Raw genomic sequence first — 21,146 nt, 5'->3', positions numbered from 1 at the left:
GCTATTTTCAAAACTTCTAACCCCCGGGGTAGCTCTAGTAACAGACCCCCAGTGTTCAACATCTTACTTGACCAAATCCAAACCTCTTTGTTTTTGCTGTGAAAATTGCCTGGGGAGAAATGCGGTTTGGGGTTTTCCCTATTTCTGACTGAAACTCACAACATTACATGTAAACTTCCCTCAACACCTACACTTGACACTTAGTGAGCTTTCACAGCCACATGAATTACATGATTTTCAGAGAAATAAAAAAAAGAAGCTGTTTGGCGAATACTTGAAATTTTTTACACCCAGTAAGACACACTATTATTTGAAAATGTCTGAAAATGTGGCATATTACTATAGTTAGCTGTTAATAAATTATTCTCAAAATGGATCCATCAGCAGATGTATTCTTACTGGCACGAGCACAGACCCCATGAATGTGTTGTTATCATGGACACACTATCCTCCTCAATTGGCAGAGGGATATTTTGTTCCAAAGGAAAAGGGTTCCCTCACAACCTCTCATCTTAACACAGAATCAATGTATAAACATTCACATAGATGGTATGGGCTTTTCAGTATGTCTGGAACACTTATCAGCCAATTGATTTGAGAAGCTAAGCAGCAGAAAGGTGACATAACAGTTGTCCGGTTGGACCTCACAAAGACCTATTCAGTCCGACATGATCTTATCCAAGTACTCAACCACTACATCACTCCAGTGGCTAATCAAAACAACTGGGAGAGCACCAGATGAGGATTACAGCTGGGTGCACCATCTCCCCCATTCTGTCCATTGTGGGTATTCGGGTATCACTGAGCCAGTACTGCAAGGGTTCATGGAGAACATCACAGTAGTATGTCAAGAAGGGTGCTGGCAATTGTGGACAATACAGCCAGTTGGGTGAGGGAGTCCTTAAAGGTCAGAAAGTCCAGGAGTACGATGAACAAGAAGGTCAGATTTACCAGTATGTTCAGCCTACAAGTTCAGGGTGAGTTTATCCGGTGTATTTAGGACAACCCAATAAAGCGCTTGGGGAAGTGATTTAATGCATCACTGAGAGATGGACCCAATGCCATCAATGCTTTGAAGCAGACCAATTAATGGCTGAAGCCAATAAACAAATCCAGTCTTCCCAGCAAATGTAAAACCTGCAGAGTCTTCGTGACTGCTGTGGAGGGCACTGAAAGGAAAACCAACAAGCACCTGGAGATGGTTTGGAACCACCTTCTCTTCACTGGGCCTCTGCATCCAAAAAGGGAAACTGCCGCCACCCTTATCATCAGTTGTAGGGTAACTCAAGGTGATAAAATGTAGAGTGTTACTAAGCCTGGTAAAACAAGCAAGTGTTGCAACCAGATCTGGACTCTACACACTTCCAGCAGGAGGACACTGTGACAAGGGACATGCTAGACATAGCCCAGGCACAAGTGCAGACCTATGAAGGAAGAAGTGGATGTCAAAGGCAGTAGTCCAAGGGCTCCAGGGTGTTTGGATTAAATGGGATATGCCCAAGTGCAAGATGTCATGCAGAACTGTGGGGTCTGGAGTCAGTCCATATTCCTTCCTCCTGCAATCTGTGTATGATACCCTTCCTGCAGCAAAAGGGGACACTGACACATTGCCTACTGTCTGGGTATAAAGTATCTTTAACTCATGGATGATATGTATTGCCATGATATGGTTCTTCTGTCCCTTGCTGATACACTACAGTGGGAGAGATGCAAGAAAAGACATTATCTTCAGAGGGAGCCAGGCCTTTCTCCAACAAAAAACCAAAGCCCAGTCTGCAGCAAGAATGACTCTGTATGGGACACAACCATCTGCATGGACATTGCATTCTGGTCAATCAAAGACTGGAAAATAAGTCTGGTTGAGCTGCTATGGGAAGAGGGATGTGAGAGTCTCACAAGCTAAACCCCCCTGTCATTATCCTCCTGAAACTCTTACTTCAGAAGGGTAATGACAGGAATGGTTATTCCCTGTGGAAAATAGCTGTAGATTTACCAGCTAAATCAACTTATTGTCCATTCTTGGCCTGGATGAAATTAGCAATTAAAAAAACAGGTACCTCACAGGGTGGAAAGGAAACATAATCACTGTGTGAAGAGAAGGTGACAGAAAGGAAACTGGAAGTCAGGAGCAGAGGGGTGATAATTTTTTCACCAGTGATGATGGCCCACCAAATGGAGAGCAGCATTGTTAGAGGTTGAATCACTTACGAAATATTTGGGAACACAAACACTGATGGCATTTGCTTAAGGCCAAAGACTACAGGTAACTGGACAGTGCCCACCAACAGGTGTATGCCACAAACAAAAGTAGAATTTTTTAATAAAGAAGATAGAAAATAAATAGCCTAATAACATTGTCAGAAAGTGCTGTGACAAAAAAGTTTCCCTCTTTGCCACATGTTGCTGTCAGAAAAGTAACTAGTCAAACAAACAAAACAATTGAGCGGATAATAATCTGATGTCCTAAACTCTCAGTCACAAATAGAATAGAATAGAAACTGTATTGTCATTGTATCAGGTAGCCTACAATGAAATTGGAGATGCTACTCAACACTGCATTTAGAATTAATTAATAAAAATGCAGCAGTCATCTCATCCACACAAACATTTCTAAACATTTTGATTTCAGTGAAATCATGATGTGAAATTACTGTGTGGTTAAATGTCTGAGACCACATCCAAGAGATGAAATAGCCTAATGTCTATTATTCAGAAAAAAAGTCTAAAACTGTGCATTTGCAAACTTGTCTCTGTGGGGCCTGAATCAAATTCGCCAGTGTTTATTGCATTTCAGTGTAAGCAAATAACAGTTTTTTTTTGTCATGTGTCCTTCCAAAACAGTCAACAGGGTCAGAAAATAGAGGATGAACAAGACTAATTACCCCTTGTTATTACATCCACCTAACAATGCAGGATCTTCACCAGATAACCATGTAAAAATGGATAAAGCATGTTTTGATGTCTGAGGTAATAGTAAAGATGTCCCACCCTAAAAGCAGACGTGCTGCCCTCTATCAGTGAAGGCATGCCCCGCCCCGCCTATCAGCATCTCCAGGCAGCGTAGAGTAGCTGGGAGTCTGGAGGAGCAGCGGCTGGCAGCGCAGAGTGCAGCGGCTCGCCCGTTCGTCCGACACTCAGCAAGAGCTGCTCCCCAGGCGGTGGAGGTGATGATGGCGGCGGCTGTAGAGAGAGGAGGCGTCCGGGCCGCTTTCCTGAACCCGAGCAGCGGTGGCGGCGGCGGCGGCGGTGGACCAGCACCGACAACCCTGCCGACCGGAGTGCTAGCCGGGGCTGTGGTCCTGGGCTCCGGCTCCGGCAGCATGCCTGTGCCCATGAACCTCTTCGCGACCTGGGAGATAGACCGATCATCCCCGAGCTGCGTGCCGAGGTAACGTTAACATTGTTTGTGTTAGCGTAAAAAAAACAAAAAAACACAAGTACCACAATGTTTACAAATCAGCACACCGTGTAATAAATATTAGGCAAACGTTGGACAAACAACGCCCTCGGTGACTGTAGCGGTAGACAGCAGAGACGAGCTGTAACACATTTCCAAAACAATGTTGGGTCGGCTAACGCTAACCGCCGAGCTAACTAGCAGGCTGGCTAATGCTAACGCTATTTAGCAAAATAGCGCTTGTGTTTTCCTCTCATGTTTCGTGTTAAGAAATCGTTTCACACGTTTTTGTGTTGTTGGAAAATGCACATGCCGTCGTTTCTCACACACAACGATAAATTGTGACAGTCACTGCAACAACTTAGCCGCGGTCTGGACGTGTGTAGTTGTTTTCGTTATCAGTCGGTGTGTTCAGTTTTATTTTGACCGTTATGATAACTGGCGTACAAAAGTTAATGCAACTAGTTTATCACTCAGTCCTCTGCTCTGTGCTCACTTTCGCCTCAAAGCTTTTGCTCATATCACATTTTCCCGCTTCCGAGCAGGCCTGTGCATGAACTGATTTACGGTATGCATGCCACCTAATAGCAACATAACTGTCTATAAATACAGTGGCACGGATGCCGCTCGCCTCACAAGTTAACATCATGCATCCTTGTCACCCTGAAGCTGCTCCGTGTGTCCGGAGCAAAGGGGGCATTTCAGCAGCTGCATGAACATTACATATCCACATCATTTTCGGGTTCATGCGCTGTTTTATGTTTATGTTCAGGTACTCTTGTTGTAGTACATCACCGGCGGCCGCCCGACTGTGTTATGTACAGCCGTAATACCACAACAAACACGGCCACTCTGTGTTGACACAGCAGGGAAGAGTAAACGATTTCGGTTGTCACTTTTTTGCGTGTGTGCGGAGATACTCGCAGTCAGCCGCATTATATTGAGTTTTTCTGATGACACCATTGAATATCGAGCACAGGCAGTAATATCCAGTAATACTGTGCATTAGTATTCATCGTTAGTGAGCAGGCACTGCTGCCACCTGACCAGAAACCTCTTGGGATCTGTGGGCACATTAATCAGCGCTGACCTAGATCTGTTCCACTCATTGGGAGAGAAGTGCGCTTGCAAGGGGAGGGTTTCCTCCACAGTCGATGTGTGTGTGTGTTTGCCTGCTGCCTCTTTGGTGTCTGCATAAGTATGCAAGTGTGAGTGGAGTCATAGCATGCGGGGAAACATGGATAATTTACAGTGATAGCAATCTTTCAAATTCCTGTTTAAATATGATTTTCTTTTGTGTGTTGTAACTCAGCTCATTTGAAGCTAACTAGACTGAGAATGATTCCCAACTCTATTTTGTTTCAGTCCCAATTTAAAAAGTCAGTTATTATTATTATTATTTTTATCTTAGCTCCTGAAAGGACAGTAAGCTTTTGTGACCCTTATCTCACATTTCCCACAGGAGAAACAATAAGATCATTGATCGTTGTTTGCCGGTAATGTCTTCCCTTTAGTCACAACTAGATAAAACTGATGCACTGTACAAGCAACTACAAGTGTGGCGATTTAAGATAAGGCTTTGAGTGCTTCAGATAGCTGTATCCATTAAGTTTTAAGGCTGCTGGTGAGCAGAAAAAGCATGGGGACATGTCCGTGCATTTCTAGCCTGTACCACACACGGCACATTGATTTTCCCACATCTCTGCCTCTACACTATCTGCTTCCTCTCGGTAGAGGCTGACATGCAGGGTGCAGTATCAAAGATGAATAAGGGTGAGGATGAAATGGATAATTAATGAGGTATAGAGTAAAGGCTTACCAGTCATTGTTCAGCAGACTGCAGTAGCTGCTTGACACGAGACTTGTTGTTGATATCTAGCTGGGGTCGTTTGTTAGAACTGAATATAGGCTAGTTATTTTAGATAATGAAGTAAGACTGTTGTTTATTTAGCCTAAGATGTCATGTTGAGATTTTTGCTGGACATGATGGCTTGGAGTTAACATTGCTCGCAGCGTTTTTCACAGCAATATGTCAAGCCTATTTCTGTCTTATGTGTTTTTACCACCTATCCTCAACTAGTGTTAAAGGTCTTGCATGAACCCCACCCCAAGGCCCGTTTTGGGGATTCTGCTTTGGCATTCTTTCAGGGGCTGGGCTGTGTTGTGTGCAGCTGTTTGCTCCTCCACTAGCCTGTAGCAAATGTGGGTGTCCAGCTAAGTGGTATGGTTTCAAATGAGGCCATGGTGCTGCCAGGAATTGATGTGGTACTCTCAAACATCACACACAGCTGTTGTTTGTTAATATTGTCAAGATACTGTATTTTACCAAATTGATCCTTCAAAGCGTCGCAGCCTTGTTGAAAGCCACGCTGAGGGGAAAATATTTTATTCACAACGGAAAATATGTTGTCAGCTCTCGTAGTCCCCCCTCAGCATGGGATTGTGGTTCCTGACAGTTTTGCTGTTGACACACCTATGGCACTGGGCCACTAATGGAGTTTTTTTTTTCTTTGCTCTCTTTCCTTTTTGTACTTCTTGGCTACAGCTCAAACTAGTTTCATCTAAATATTTGTGACATCTATTATTTGGGCAAGGAGATGTTTAATCTTGGACCTTTTATTGATTGCTTGTTGTATTTAAATGCTCCTTTAGCAAGTGTATACTTTTTATTGCTGTGTGGTATGTTATTTACTGGTTCTTCCTGCCAGATGAGTGTTGTCACAGCTCTATCTTTAACAGGCCTGTTGGAACAGTTGGAGAAGCATTGTTCTGTTCCTATTCCAGCACTGCCAGTCTACCACTCTGAAATGTTTCTAATACCATGCGGTATTGGTGTTGCAGCTTATTTCTTATAAGCTGAGTTGCCCACACCCCCCTGTAAGACAAAACCTCTGGAGGGGGTACTGGGGGTAGAGCGACTTTACCCTGCCATTGCTCAATTTTTGCCCACAAACAAATTGCTGACTAATGCTTAATGTTGCTGAGTAACCAAAGTAGCAAATGGATAAAATGCACAAGAGAACTCAATAATTTGTTCTGTATAAGACTTGCATGCACTCTATGTTTTGTCAGTTTGGATAAAGCCACAGTACCTGGATTTGTTTTGGGGTTTTTTTGTTCGGAAAAAAAATATGCCAGCAGGATTAATCCAAGCTTAATGCCCGATTTTTGATCCAGGTCGTGGAAATGCCTTGGTAGCATATTTTTCTGAAACACAATGGTATGAAATGCAACCGAAACCTTTAACCTTAATTACACTGTAGGTAGGATGGATTTATTCTCTCAGGTATTGCGTCCCTCACATGACAGATCGTGTGAATAACATAACATAACATTTAAAGGGGCGTACATACATTGTAACATTGCAAAAGACACTTTAACTGCCCCCTTTGTCAACGGGCCAAAAAACTGTAAGCGTTGATGACTTTGCAGTGTATTCGATGGGTTTAAGCATGCTTTGGAATCCAACTGGTCTACCTAATAACCGTGGCAAGGCAGGCATTTGTTGAGGGAACAATGTGGTATTTGCAGGAATGATACGAACGCAAAGGTCAGGATGGCGCTATGTTTATTTACGAACAATAAAGAATGTGTAGCAACACGACAGGGTTGGCGTCTTACCAAGTTCAAAGATCTTTTACAAGTTGGGGTCAAAAGTTGTGACCTTCACCCTCATCACTAACACGGTGGGAGCAACCAAGCAGTTTGGTAATGCTTGCCATACAAGCTCTTCGGGCTTCATTGTTTCCAGAATGATAGGGAAGTTGTCATGGTGGACATCTGTTAGTAATTTACAGGCTTTCCAAATAAACATTAAAGTCTTATTTGGGTCACTGAGCGAAACATTTTTTGAAGATCTGGAGATATTTCATGCATGACCTTTTCAGCCCATGATTTTTTTTTACTCGGATTACATGCTATATGTCTGTCGTCTAGGTTTCATTATATAGATTGAGAGAGGTGAAGCTGCACAGCTCCAAAACAACATATTTCCTCTTTTCCTGCGATGTTTATCTCAGCCGAGGGGAGCATCCTTCTTTGTGTTTGTTCGATTCATGTGAGTCCCAAGATGACCTTATTCTCCCGTGAGTGACAGAGCCTTATCTCAGTAGTAATTGAGTATACTTTGCAGGCTTTGGTCAGATGTTTGTTTCTTCTGCCCTGCACAGTGTATCAAACTGATGTGAGCCGTGTATGTCAGCAAATGACCGTGATAAACAAAAACAAACTCAGAGACTCAGAGTAGGGCAAATGTTATAGCGTGGTTTTTGTTTAAGGTCACTGGAGATGAAGCCATCAGCTTCAAGCCTTTACATATCCCCTATATTGTGATGCATATGGGCTGCTGCTGCTATATTCTGAAGTATGAATTGTTGGTGTGCAATCTCTAGTGACATGCCTGGCCTTAATCTTTCAGATTTTATGTCCAGTTATATGTTCACTTCTAAACCTAAGATGGAACCACCAAATCTGCATACAAATAAAGAGAGATCTGCCCGTCACATAAGATGAGCTTACTTCAGCCTTTCACCTCCACGATAACCCCTCTATCTCAAGGCTTGGATATTGTTTCTCCTAGCAGGGGAGCTGCAGTAATCTGATTTCATAACAGGAAAAGAAGAGCTAGTAATCTGATGCTCCACACAGACACTGTCTGCTTAATCCTCTGCTTCCTTTTGGAATCATAAACAAGACCCCATCAGCCATCTCCAGCGCTCTTCAGGACTGTGACGCAGCAATCTGAGTCTGTCTGTGACTTGCAGTCTTTGCACAGATGCCTCAATATTATTAGGAAACATATTAGATGGCACTTTTCTTCAACAAATTTTTATACTTGGAAATAGTGACTGTGTTGGTCCATATTTGGCACATTAACTGAAGGAATATGCAGCTGTTTTAAATGACTACAAATGAAAAGTGTCCTTGCAGAGTTATTGTCCTACAGTCATACCAGAGCTGCAGCATTTCGATTGCTTCTGGAAAAGATAGCTCAGACATGGATAAATGAAAATGCAAATTGTTTCATATGCAGGGATGACATTTCATTGATAGACAGATATCTTTAGCTCTTCAGCTCTCTTTAGTAGAAGGTGAAAGTAATGCCATTGGCAGTGTAATATTTTCAGTGCACTTCCTCTTGCACTTTACTGGAGCCAATGTAGTGAAATTTTGAGGATTGCAATAATTTTTTGTAGGTGCTGCTTCAGAGATATTACAGGTCTGGGAATAATAAGTAGCTCCACCGCATGCTGTTCACACACTTTGCTAACAGTAGTCCAATCAGCACCCTCACTCTCCTCTTTTTCATGCTCACTCCCACTGCCTGAAATGTGTCAAAATTCTCATGGTTTCCTTTCCTGCTTTCCTGGAGGAGGAGGAATTTCCTTGGGAAACGATTCACATTCCTGGCAGCTAGAGAGCTGCTGGTGAAGTTGAAGCCAGGCCTCTTCTCTCTCTGCCCTCCGCCCCCTTCTGTATTCTGCTGTTGACCAACAACCAGGGACGGGTAGGGGTGGGGGGTTTAGGGAGCAGGACCTGTGCTGTAGATTGTCCCACATTTTGCTGAACTGAGAGCTTCACAGCGACCGGTGATGCATTGAATGCTCATGTTGAATTCCTCACAAAGAGAAAAGAGGTTTGCTTTCCCCTGTTTTGGACCTCAGAATGGGAGAAAGGCCAGATTCTTGTGTGGGTGGATACAGGGGTCTCAGCTAGTGACGGGATCCAACTTCCTGAGCCAACAAGTGAGGCGCGGAAACTGTCCACTGACACAGGGAGGATCCTGTCAAAATAATCACATTTGGGACATTGTTTCTCATCTCATTTTCACTCTTGAGCTTGCTCTACTTATTTCCCACCTCTCCCATTCAGGCATTTCCTGAGCCGTGTGTGCCAGCAGCAATACACAGACCATTATTTCAGACACAAAACAGTGGCGTGGATGAATGAGAGCACATGATGGACCGTTTGAAAACATGAAGCATTGTCATAACAGCAGTCAGAGATGCCGCGCTATTCTAGCAGAGTGTGGTGTCGTAAACAAGCACAGGTGGTGGCGGCAGTGGTGGCGGGGGGGGGGGGGGGGGGGGGGTGAGATGGAGAAAATAAGTATTGCCTCAGTCATCACTGGAGACAGCATTATCTGAATTTCAATTTGCTAAATTAGTAAAAATGAAACGATAAAAATCAGAGTCAAATGATTTTTAATGGTAAAATATCTATAATTACTGCTGGCTCCGCTTAGAGATCACTTAATCATTTAATCTAATTTCGGTGCTCATTAACTCAGTGGAAATGTCGCCCTTGTCATTGTCTTGGCCAAGAAAAGAATCACCAGTTTGTCTTTGCTGTCTAGTTAAGGACATAACAGTCCCTCGAGCCTCAACTCTCAAATAGCATTGAGCTTTATGCCCTGCCTACTTGTCTAATCACAGATTAAGGAGTCTGAACTGTCTGGAGTCCTCTTGCTTGCTCTCCACGTGCCTTTGTTCAATTAGCCCACATTACAAATGTGCCACTCTTCTCGTCATCCTCTGTGCTAAAAACTCCCACTCCTTTGCTGTCCATCTCTCTGCAGCAGCTCCTTGGTTTTTTTTATAGGGTGTTTGTTATTTTGCAGGATCCTGTTTGCTTTTTCTTTCATCTGTTCTAATGAGCCTGACCTTTCTGTTTTCAGTCATCTTAGCCCCACTGACATTAGAATTAGTGCTGCATGGTGATAGAGAAAAACATGGCGCGTCTCTAGCAAATCTGGAGCTCAGGGACATTCAGCACATTTTTCATCTTGACATATTACCACAGAGAAAGTGGACTTGGGGAGCAGCCTCAAAGAACTTTTAGGCAGCTATTGTTTATTTCAGGTGCACCAGTCATTTTATCAGCACTAGCAGATATTTCAGAAATACACTTTTAAGAAAACAATGCAGAAAAAACATGCAAGGAATGGTTTTGAGTTTGTTTTGGAAAGCCTCTTAAACAACCGGAGTTCAGTTGGTATCATTAGCACTGAAAACACACAGCAAACTAACTTTAGAGCTGTGATATAGCCTAAAGGGAAGCCATAATAGTGTTAGTTAGTTTATTTACACAACAATGCTGGTTAATCTGATTCAGTTTTGTATGTCTCACATATACATTTGCATACCTGCTCACCTACCTGCATACCTGTGCACTGGCGATGAGCATCAGGAACCTGACCGTAGTTCACTTAACAGCCAGTAGGGTCATTAATAACAAGGGTTTTCTGAACATGACACATTGTACCTTTATAGATTAGTCACTCATTAAGATTAGTCTGACTTATATCAAGTCATACATTCTCAACTGACACAGTTCCTTACAAATTGATTTACTCATGCTGTTTTGTAATTTCAAATGCCTCCTTGTAAGTAGGATGGCATGATAAGCCTGAAATCTCTCCAGCATTGAGAAAAGTAATCATGTATCATTTTTATACACATCCCCCCTCTTACAGCAAAGTTACTATTCAGCAACTTTTAAGCTGACAGGACACTGCTTTCATACTAAGTGCATCTGGACTTTATAACCCCATAAACTAGAAGGGCGCGCAAAGAGCACAGCCCTTTGCCAAGGCCAGTGTCAAACAACATACACAAGACTTCAAATTCTATTTCAGAGTAAATGATCCACATCAGCCCCTAAAGTTTTCCCTGGCTCATACCCTATCCCTCCGCCAAATACAAGTCAAATCGGTCCAGTACTATTTTCGTATACCCGCTGAGACACAGACATGGGTGAAAACAAAATCTCTTCATCAGAAGTAATAAATCGTTGTGTCATATTTAAACACCGTTTTATCTTTTTCTACATTTACCCATGTCTGATTTCTCTCAAGGCTTTTGACCTTTCCTGGTCAGTAGGCTAGACCGAGAGATTGTTTTAAACGAGGCTTTGCTCTTGAGCTTTTGATCCTACCAGTAGACTGAAGGCAAAAGAACATTCCTGCCAGGCAGACCATGCACCTTAATAGGATTTTAAAAGCTCAGTCATAACCCTGTCAAAGGATGTGACACTCACAGGATTTACCTGTATCTGTCGGCTGCTGGAGACTCATTGTGAATTCACTATATAACAGTAGACGTGAACTTGAAGACCCACAGTTTATTAAGAGGCCGGGTCCCAGGTTCCAGTAATTCATCCGATAATCTCATCGTTTTTCTGCACGCTATAGAGATCTGGTCTGTCGTGTTATCTCTGTTATGATGTGCTGCAGGTGATCAGCTCAAGGTGTCTTTAGCGATGACTTTGTCTGGAAACATGCAGTGTCTGGTCTGATCTTGTCTTCTGTGGCCACTACAAACACGGGCCTGCTGACCTCATCAGTTTGTAGTCAGGGCCGAACAAAAGAGCTGTTTAGCACGGCAAAAACAGCAACAAAGGACGACCGCCCTGTACTGCGTTCCTGAACGTTTAATTTGTGTTAAAGAGGCTGGGAAGTTGAGAACGAAGCCGAAGTGAAAGCTTGTGCGTCTTTAAGGGAGAAACCGTGTCGAACTCACTGTGTGAAGACAGTGCTCAGTGGCTGCTGACTCACTGACCGAATCTTGTCAACAGGTTGTGTCATCATGTTTGTCTCTAAGTTCAAGATGACTTTGTCAGAAAAATTGGCACGGTGCCAGTATGACTGGGAGAGTCTCTTTCACAGCATGTGCCGGGTTTGATGATGAAATAAGGGGACAGGTTCCCTCCGTTCTCGCATTTCCTGTTGTCATTGAACAACAGGCTTTACATTGTTGGGCTAAAGTCAAATTTAAACAGGCGTTGCATTGTTGGCCTTTTTTTCTTTCGCCTGCCTCGTATTTCTCAATAGCGAGACGTTCATTAGAGAGAAGCCTTTTAAGGATTTTTCCACACCACCCACAGCAGGAGCAGGAGCAGCACACTGGTCAAACCTCAGATTTACACTTTGCAGAAATAAATTGTTTTTCAAATGTGTGTTTGAAAGAAAGCACTGGTCCATATCACCAAACGGAGATAAAAACCTGCACTGAGCTCTGATGCACCGCCACTCTGTAGTATTACATAAAATGCGCTGGTAATCCCCACAACAGTCATATTCTACCACATTTCTGCTGCGCCTCAGGACCACGGGGTTCACAAAGACCATATTACAGAGAATCATGACAGATATGAGATCAGCTATTACGTCCCCTACTCTCACATTCTCAGAACCAACGGGTTTATCTCCTCCCTGATCTATTTTTCTTTTCATAACAAGTCCCTCAGGGTGATTTCATACCTGAGTGTTGACACCTGTCCTGCCTCGCTATTGCATAAAATGGCTCCATCGCAGCTCATGTCTGAACACCAAGACGGCATGACAAAACTAAAATTCATCTCTGGAATGATTAAATGCAAATGACTTGTTGGAGGAGGGATTAAAAAAATAAACAGCTAACAGGATGTTGTGTGACTGCATCTACAATAGCCAGGTGGAACCATTTCTACCAGGCTTCAACAATTCTCACCAACATTCAGCCTAATCTATCATCTACACAGTCTTTTAGAAATAATGACAGCTTTTTAATATAGTTTTAGTGCTTTTGCCCCCCTAAGGGGCCCATGATAGGGCAGCAACAAGTATTGATTAGTTGTTGGCATGTCTTTTAAAAACCTCTGATCCGAGTTTATATAGGTATGTTTGTTTGTTTCTGCCTGTGTCTGTGCGGGATTCCTTGGGATTTTCATTGAAAATCCAAAAATACTGAGGATTGGTGCAAGAGGATTGACAAAGAAGTTGTAGGCTACTTGTTGTCGCCATAACTTGGCCAAACATTTGGAGCAGACACTTTTTAATGCACCTAAGCATTTCTAATTATGCTGCAATGCAGCAGAACATTTTAGTTTTTTTATTAGATGATTGATAGTTTTTAGTGCCATTAAAATATTGGGCAATATCAGACCTCACAGTTTAAGTCACCTTTAAAGCATAGGGGTTTAGTGTTTGTTGCTGAAAAGATTTAATCCATGTGTACATACGGGCTATATTTAGTGTATAGTAATCACATGACTTTTGACCAAGCTTAAGCTGCCGTCGCATCGCAAAATATTTTGCATTGTGTTTTGCTTAATGAGCACATACCATCTGTTGTTTTGCGTGATGAGAATTAATGTCTGATGTGAAATGTTCATTGTTAGAACTATAGAAGATTAAAGGATATATTTGTAATTTCAGCTCAGTGCTAACCTCTGACATTCAACAATTTGTTGACATCAGAGAGTCAAAATAAACACGACTCGGCTCCCGCCTCCTTAAGCCAGACTCTGGCTTTTCAGACCTCTTTGGCACATCAGAAGCCGTCAGGTTGCTTTGTTATCATAAGGTCTGCTTGACTTCAGTATCTGAGTTATGTTGCTATTGTGACCATTAGGTCGTGTCTCACACATAAACACCCACAGAAACTCAGGCGTTTGCCAAATTAATAGCTTCCTCTTGTTTTCTTTGTTGTGTGGCCACAGCCTCTTCTTCCTTTTTCACTGTGGCCTTGAGAAGATTTCATTCAGGGAATTAAAGCTCAACCAGCATATGGCCATCTGGCACACATAACCAGATATTTGGGGGCTAAAATAGCTTTTGCATTCAAGCCTAAGTGCAGGCTAAGCTCTTATGGCACATCCTACTGTGCAAACTTGTTAAAACTGATCCATTCATTCTTGAGGATTAGTCCTTATCACTTATAATGATTGTATTCAAAAAATTATTTAGCTGCCTCCAAATTACGTTTCATTATTGTCCTTAACTCTCCGCCCCCTCTCCAGCTACAGTGATTTGGAGGTGCTATTGTATTTTCTAAAATCTGTGAATTTGAAACCAAAATCCAAAAGGAATAATTTGTAAAACAACATATATGAGGGTGGTGTGGGAATGGATTTGAGAATCCATCGCTATGTTTCCAATTTGACTGAAAGGCTGTAAACAAAAGCTCAAAACAGAAAAGAAAACAAAAAGAAACTTCTATTTATTGCCTTGCTCGATAGCCTTGAATAGTGAATAGACCTGTACCCGTCTTTCCTGTAGGTGAATGAAATATTCAGAAGTAGCTTTTAGACTAGTGTACCCTTTATTTGAGCTGAATTATGCAACCAGACATGAACAAATAATAGTGTTATGAAAGAATAAAGTGCTGTGGTTTTTCTTAGCAAGTGCCTCGACTGCAGATAAAGGTTTTTTTTTTTAGTCCATCTGCCATATACAAATGAGTACCATATACAGATTCCTGAAGAACTTCACGCAGCGCATTATGTCGAAGCATGTTTTATTAAAGGAATGTGACCCCATTCAAAAGATGGCAGAGAATACAAGGAATAGTACATTGGAGGCACTAAAAGCATGACTTGAAGTCTTGTCTTTTTTTCCTCACTTGCAAGCCCCCTAGCACATACCAAACATAGACAGTCTCTTTTTCATTCAGCCCTCTGTTACATCACTCATCCTCCATCCTCCACTTCCCCCTGCTTTGTGCCTCTGACAATTGATGTGCAGTGATCCGAGGTCATGGAACTGGCAAAACATCAACCAGAATGCTGACCAGGGGGAAAGAATTACAAAAGTGTGGTTTTGTTTAGGCAGCATATCGTTCAATTCAGAGGGTTGGTTGGCCTCTCTGTCGATGCCCTGCATGCTCATTTGTAGCCTGTCATGCCATGTCCACACTGGCATGATAAACTTTTTTTTACAGCCCTATGAATGTTGAGAATTTTCTTTCTTTGTTTTTCTTTTATTGAAAGCAGAAACCACTGCAAAGTAGAGACAGTAAACCAGCTACTGATGATGCAATCTCCCCCACCAAGACAAATGTGAACCGAAGCATTTGTGAAGCAGATAGAAATTGAAAAACCCAACGACACTCACATGGGAGCAGGCATATCTCAACAGAGGGCTTTTTTTTCATTCTTGGAACCATTACTGTGCTTTAGCTGCTGCCTCTTTGTAGTCTTTAAAACTCAAGTGTGATCTATCATAAAGTCATTTGAAATGTCGCTGTCACTGAAGTGGTTCCAGAAATAGCACAGAGATAGTAGCCATGTGTGCTCTTACACACCAGAGGACATCTTAACAGGATAGGATTTGTGTTGTTTGTTGACACCAATCCAGACAAGAAACACTGTTGAGTGATGCGATATACATGTAGTGTTTGCTTGTTTGCCGGTGGGATTATTCAAAAGTGCTTAAAAGATTTGCACCAAACTTGGTGCAAGGATGAGGTACGGATATATTTATGTTGAGGTCTGCGACTGTGTTTTGGCCGTTTTGTTTGGTGCCGATCCAGATAATAATCTGGGTCTCACAGACGTGTAGGATTATTTAGCCTTGGCCGAGGTATGTGCTCTGACGAGTGCCACTCGACTTTGTTTACTTGTACTGAACTGATTTGTACTTAGTAGGGATGAGACATGGGCCTGAAGAGGACCTGTTCATTTTTTCATCATTTACTATTTTTTTCTCTGAGCTCTGGTGTTTGTTGTTTTACAGTGGCCTAGGTGAGGGTTTGAACCCTTAGAGTGTCCCTCTAGTTTAACACATAAACTAGACCTTTGCAGCAATTATTGTCCTGCCTGCACTTAATTATAATGGACTTCCAATGTGAATGAGAAAGACACATTCCTATTTTGTTGAGAAACAGTTGTTTTTGTAGTCAATGTATATTTGTACCACATATTATTATATTAGCAGCAATTTCCTTCTTATGACTTGAAGGCAGACTCTCTTCGCATGCTTTCCACTCACATCCTACATATACTAAATGGAGAAATCTGTCACCCCTTATCAAATAAATGAGACTTAATATTATAAATGCGATGTAGTATACAATATCAGTACTCTCCTCACTACTACCCAAGAACAGCACCATGCATTACAGCCTCTAAATTATGATTGAACTAAAAAAACCCCGTTATCAAACAGATTTAATAAAAACTGAACATTATCATACCTGTGACTAAGGGGAAATGACTGATTACAGGCCTGTTGAATTGTACCGCTCTTCATCTGTTTCAGCCAAACATACCGAATAAACGTTCTGGTCAGGTATCTGACAAATGGGGTTTGATATTATTATGACATGGCAGTGATGTGGAAATGAGATGATGATGATCAGATGATTGAATAAAATATTTAACCGTTAATGACATAACAAGCACGCTTTGAGCAGGCACTGCAGCAGCTTTCTCAGATCTGATGCCGAGGCTTAGGGCCAGGGGAGTTGATTTCGGATTTGGGGTTTACATTTTTTAAATACCTTTTGATGTCAGTGTAATATAAACCATCTGCTGTCACATAAGCAGCCTTTAGACAGACGACTTCACCGAAGAGCCAAACTCAAAGCAGGGAGCGACTGAAGCTTGGTGCCGGGCCAGAAGTTCTCTTTGAGACCTGACTCCAGACGAACCAGTACTCTCTGAGTGTGTGTGTGTGTGTCAGCTCGACTCAGGGGAGGGAGAGGTCAAAGAGGGGCTAAGAAAAAGGATAGTCCTCTTGCAGTGTCTCCAACTTCCACCTCACTCCCCACCTTTAATCCACCTCCCACAATTGATTTTGTTTCCTCTGATGTTCCAGCATCACTTCAAAACAGGAAAGGAGGTAAAGGGAGGTGTGTATGATATGTAGGAGAAGTGGAGCAGTCGCACGCTTGCGATACATTCATTTAAGCAGTCGCTCTAAAACGCACTGTGCTCACGTGTCGAAGCGTTAAACAAAGCTGGAAACTGAAAGCTTCATGTTGACTTGAAGGCTTCTTGTTATTGCTGCAGAGAAAATGGACGAGGCAGCCGAGTAAAGATAATGCAGTGTGTCGTATAACCCACAATCACAGGCCTCTTATCTGAAACCAAATATTTGGCCGCAGCAGTTTGAGTGAACTGCCTGATAAGTTGTTTTGTTTGTCTTGCACAGATAAACGTGAAAGGAGTTTGAGTGTGGCCGCACGAGGAACATCTTTCATAACACAGTGCTATCAGCAGTTGTTTTCACTTTGTTTTACATTAAATAATATTTGCTAATGCTGATTGGTTTGAGGTGCCAACTGACATTCATCAGCATCTGACTGAACTGATATAGCACCATGAGATAAAGCTTTTTATGCAGCCAAAGTCCTGGTGACTTTTCAGATGTTGTTGTGCTGGTGTTGTCCTATGTTGCAGACAGTGTCTGCGTTTAAGAAGTTTTTCAAGATGCCAGTTCAACACAGCCTCTTTTTCTCTACAGATAAGGGTTGATCATAGGCTTTCTCCTCACACTTGACACCAACACCCTCCATATTTTTCATTTCCTTATAAATATTGGTATGTGACAGGAAGCGGTCTGTGTAATCTGAAAGAGGGAAATGGCCTTGTAGTCTAATGGCCTCTCCTCACTTTAAAGGCTGAAAAGGTCAGCAGTTAGTGACGGTACAGCGAGTGACTTGGACTCACTAATGGGCTTAAAAGGAGCAGCACTACTCATGCTGCTGCAGTGGATGCAATATAGGCTAAAGCTATTAGCTGTAGCCTATACAGGCACCTACTGGGCACCGACCTTCAGAGCAGTCAATAACTGTTCATTGTGACATGAAATTACACCACTGTCAGTTGCTTTAAATGTCCATGCCTGTAATAGAAGATGTCATCTAAAAAAAGATTAGCACGTTTACCAGAATCGGCCTGTGGTGGTGGGATGGGATTCTGATTCCTGACACTGTTGTAGCCTAAAGTTATCACTGCCCTCCCCGTGTCAAAGTGTTAAACATGAACTGAGGGAAGAGTTTAAAAACCACAGCTTGTTTCAAAACTGTCATAGTAGTGAACACTGAAACTGAATAAGTAGAAGTAAAACTATTTGTTTTTTCAGCCCAAAGAAATGATTTAGAAACAAACCCATCATTTTAATGGATAGATTTAAATTATGTTGAATAAAGTTTCTTGTATCAAGCAAAAATGCTTAATGCATTTGGTTGCAAAATTTTGATGGTTTACTGTTCAGATGCTGCTGCTCTGACTCTTTGAAATTACTGATGGCATTTTTTACTATGTTTGTGACCGTTAGGCTAAATAATTTATTTAGAGAATGAATAATAGATAAATCCATAATAAAAAATAGCTTTCATTTATATGCACACAGTGATGTACTCTCTCTCATACACTGTGTTTTGTTTGTGCATGTGAATAAAAGCATAAAGCATCACATCCTGAAATCCTTGGCACACACACACACACACACACACACACACACACACACACACACACACACACACACACACACACACACACCTAGAATACCTAAACCAAATGCATCAAAGTGGTGTTGCATCAACTTCTCAATAATTTTGCTGTCTGAAGGTTCTAGACTCATATTGACGTGTGATCAAAATTAGCAAAGGACCCATATCCAGGGTTACAAGCTTGCGTGTGAGGATCAATGACGTCTATGACAATTATGACCCAATCAGAGGCTTAAACCAGCACAGGCACTGGAACTGAAAAGGGGATCCCCCCCCCTGGGCTCTTATCAACTGGGAAACAGACAGAAAATGTATCAGTTATCTTTGCCTTCCACCGTCTGTTCACAGTAATATTGAACTGGAGTCTGCTGTATAGATTCTCCACCCACACAGTCTTTCTCTCTGTGGATTGATAACACTGTTGTGTTTTGGTCTTCTTTGGCACGGGGAGGCGTGCTGTGATACCCCCCCAGGCTCTCTGAGGGAATGTGGGAATGACATGCCAAAATGGAGGATTAATGCATCTTTCAAGGGGCTACTCCTGGCCTATTCATCTGGCAGCTCGCGAAGCTGTCCCGTCAATCAAGTTTGGCTGGCCTGCTGATCAATTGTTTAATTACAAATACATTTTTGCTGCAATAAATCCTCTCAACCACAGAGAGACTGTAATAGTGCTGCAGCCTAGTTTCACCAGGCCCAGGCAGTAAAAGCAGTGTCTGTTGTCAAAGTGTCCCCAACTTCCAACAATAATATGTGTAATTCCAGTATTAAACAGGCCAGCAGGGATACATTTTTTAAGACCTTAGCATTGATAAACGCTGACATTTCTGGTTTTGCTTTCTGTACTTGAGAAATTAAGAAAAGGGAACTGCTAAAAGTTGTCCCACACATTTTATCTCACCAACTCTTTTTCTGATTAAGATACCCCCTACCTCTTTCCCTCTCTTTCTCTCTTTCTTTCTCCCTCTTTCTATCTCTTTTTCTCTGTCACACACTGAAGTACCGTGCATCACACAAACTCAGTTATAATAATGATTTCTTCAACAGAAAATTGCACATAAAGTCTAATTAAGCACTTGACCTAATTACTTAAGAGGCCTGTTCATTTTCCTTATTTGCTTTCTTAGTGCCCGATTTGGCTCCTTTTGTAATGCAGTAAAATGGCTTTCTTTGAAAATGTGGTGCCATGTTGGATCAAATATAGATAATTAATGAAAACAGCTTAGGGAAATGTCCGGCCCCCAGGCCCTTCAGGAAATGTGGGCCCCTGAACAACATTGTTTAATGGCTTGGGGATATTTCATGCCCCTATTTTGATCTTGAGTGTGCCAGTGTCGGTTGAGAGGATGGAGACCATGTACCAGTAGCCTCCCACGTATAGTCATAACAATACATTGATTTTCATAATCCTGCCATGTGGAAAATGATGATGATGATGATGATGATGATGGTTTCTTACATATGTATGTGTTATTTGAGTAAAAATGAAAATGAAAATATACTGCTCATTTTGAAACGAAAACAGCATTTTTGAATACTGAGAAAACTGCATTTTCATTGTGACTTTGATGATTATTGCCAAATATGTAAAATCAGATGGGATTGTGTATATTCCATTCCATTATTAATCTTTAAATTTAAATTAACATTTGAGTATTGCCCACTGTGCTGCAGGGTTATGACTTTGATTAAAAAAATAAATGTCAAACTGCTTTTTCATTTTGAAAATGCAAACTGATTTATTGGATTTTAATTTTATTTAAGTAACACATAGGCCTACATATGTGGAAAATTATTGGGCTATTGTTTAATTACATTATCATTTCTAGGCCCCTGTAGACTTCGATAAAAGCTAAATCTTCATTCTTCTTCACCCAGTGTATGCCTCTGGCAGCTATTTCAGCAGTGATAAGTGCTTTGGTGCGACACCTGGCCTGTCACTGTAGTCACTGTATGGGTGGCAAAGTGAACTGGCACTGGGTAGGAGCACAGGGACAGACCTGGCACCAGGCCAGAACAGATGGCCACGAGTTTCACTTACAACACAACACAGTGGCAGGCAGGAGCGGAGATAACACCTCTGTCTAATAATAAAAAATCCCTGGTTCCCTAGGTGACCCCTTCAGCGCCTGCAGCCTTTTTAATTACATGTGAATCCCAGTCTACTGCAAGAGAGAGAGAGAGAGAGAGAGTGAGAGAGAGCTGTGACAGGATGGAGATGTTGTTAAACCATCAGCCCTGTTTTCTGTCTCTCTCTCTCTCTCTCCCTCCTGACAGAGAGCTGTAGCTGACTGGTGACTCATCCTCACCATAAGGCAAGCTGAATCCGAGCGCGATCTACAGGGTTTAACATTTAATTACTCCGGCCTGAAATAGATTTGCATTTGTTATTCTAACGTATGAGGTAACTTAGTTAATTGTGCAGCCGAGTGGACTGGCGATTTACGCTCGAATTCTCCCAGTAAAGTGTGGTTGAATTATGTTGTCACCTATTTGGGCCAAAGAGAGCTTGTGCGCAGGAACACTAAGTTCCT

General features: G+C 42.1%; 1 protein-coding gene across 2 annotated transcripts in view; it reads left to right on the top strand.

Moving 5' to 3' along the window:
* Positions 1-3,071: 3,071 nt before the first annotated feature.
* The window catches only part of LOC146973752 (phosphofurin acidic cluster sorting protein 2), a 48,966-nt gene continuing 30,891 nt past the window's right edge, over positions 3,072-21,146 (top strand). For both annotated transcript variants that reach the window (XM_085800643.1, XM_085800642.1), the window contains exon 1: positions 3,072-3,388. In XM_085800643.1, the coding sequence (XP_085656769.1) occupies positions 3,168-3,388 (221 nt within the window). In that variant the 5' untranslated portion in view covers positions 3,072-3,167. The remainder of the gene's footprint in view (positions 3,389-21,146) is intronic.

Source organism: Trachurus japonicus, chromosome 15 (genome assembly GCF_045865225.1).
Source record: "Trachurus japonicus isolate A0001 chromosome 15, Traja_1.0".
NCBI classification, from domain to species: Eukaryota; Metazoa; Chordata; class Actinopteri; order Carangiformes; family Carangidae; genus Trachurus; species Trachurus japonicus.
The sequence above is the reverse complement of the archived record's forward strand: the minus strand, read 5'-3'. Positions and strand labels throughout refer to the sequence as shown.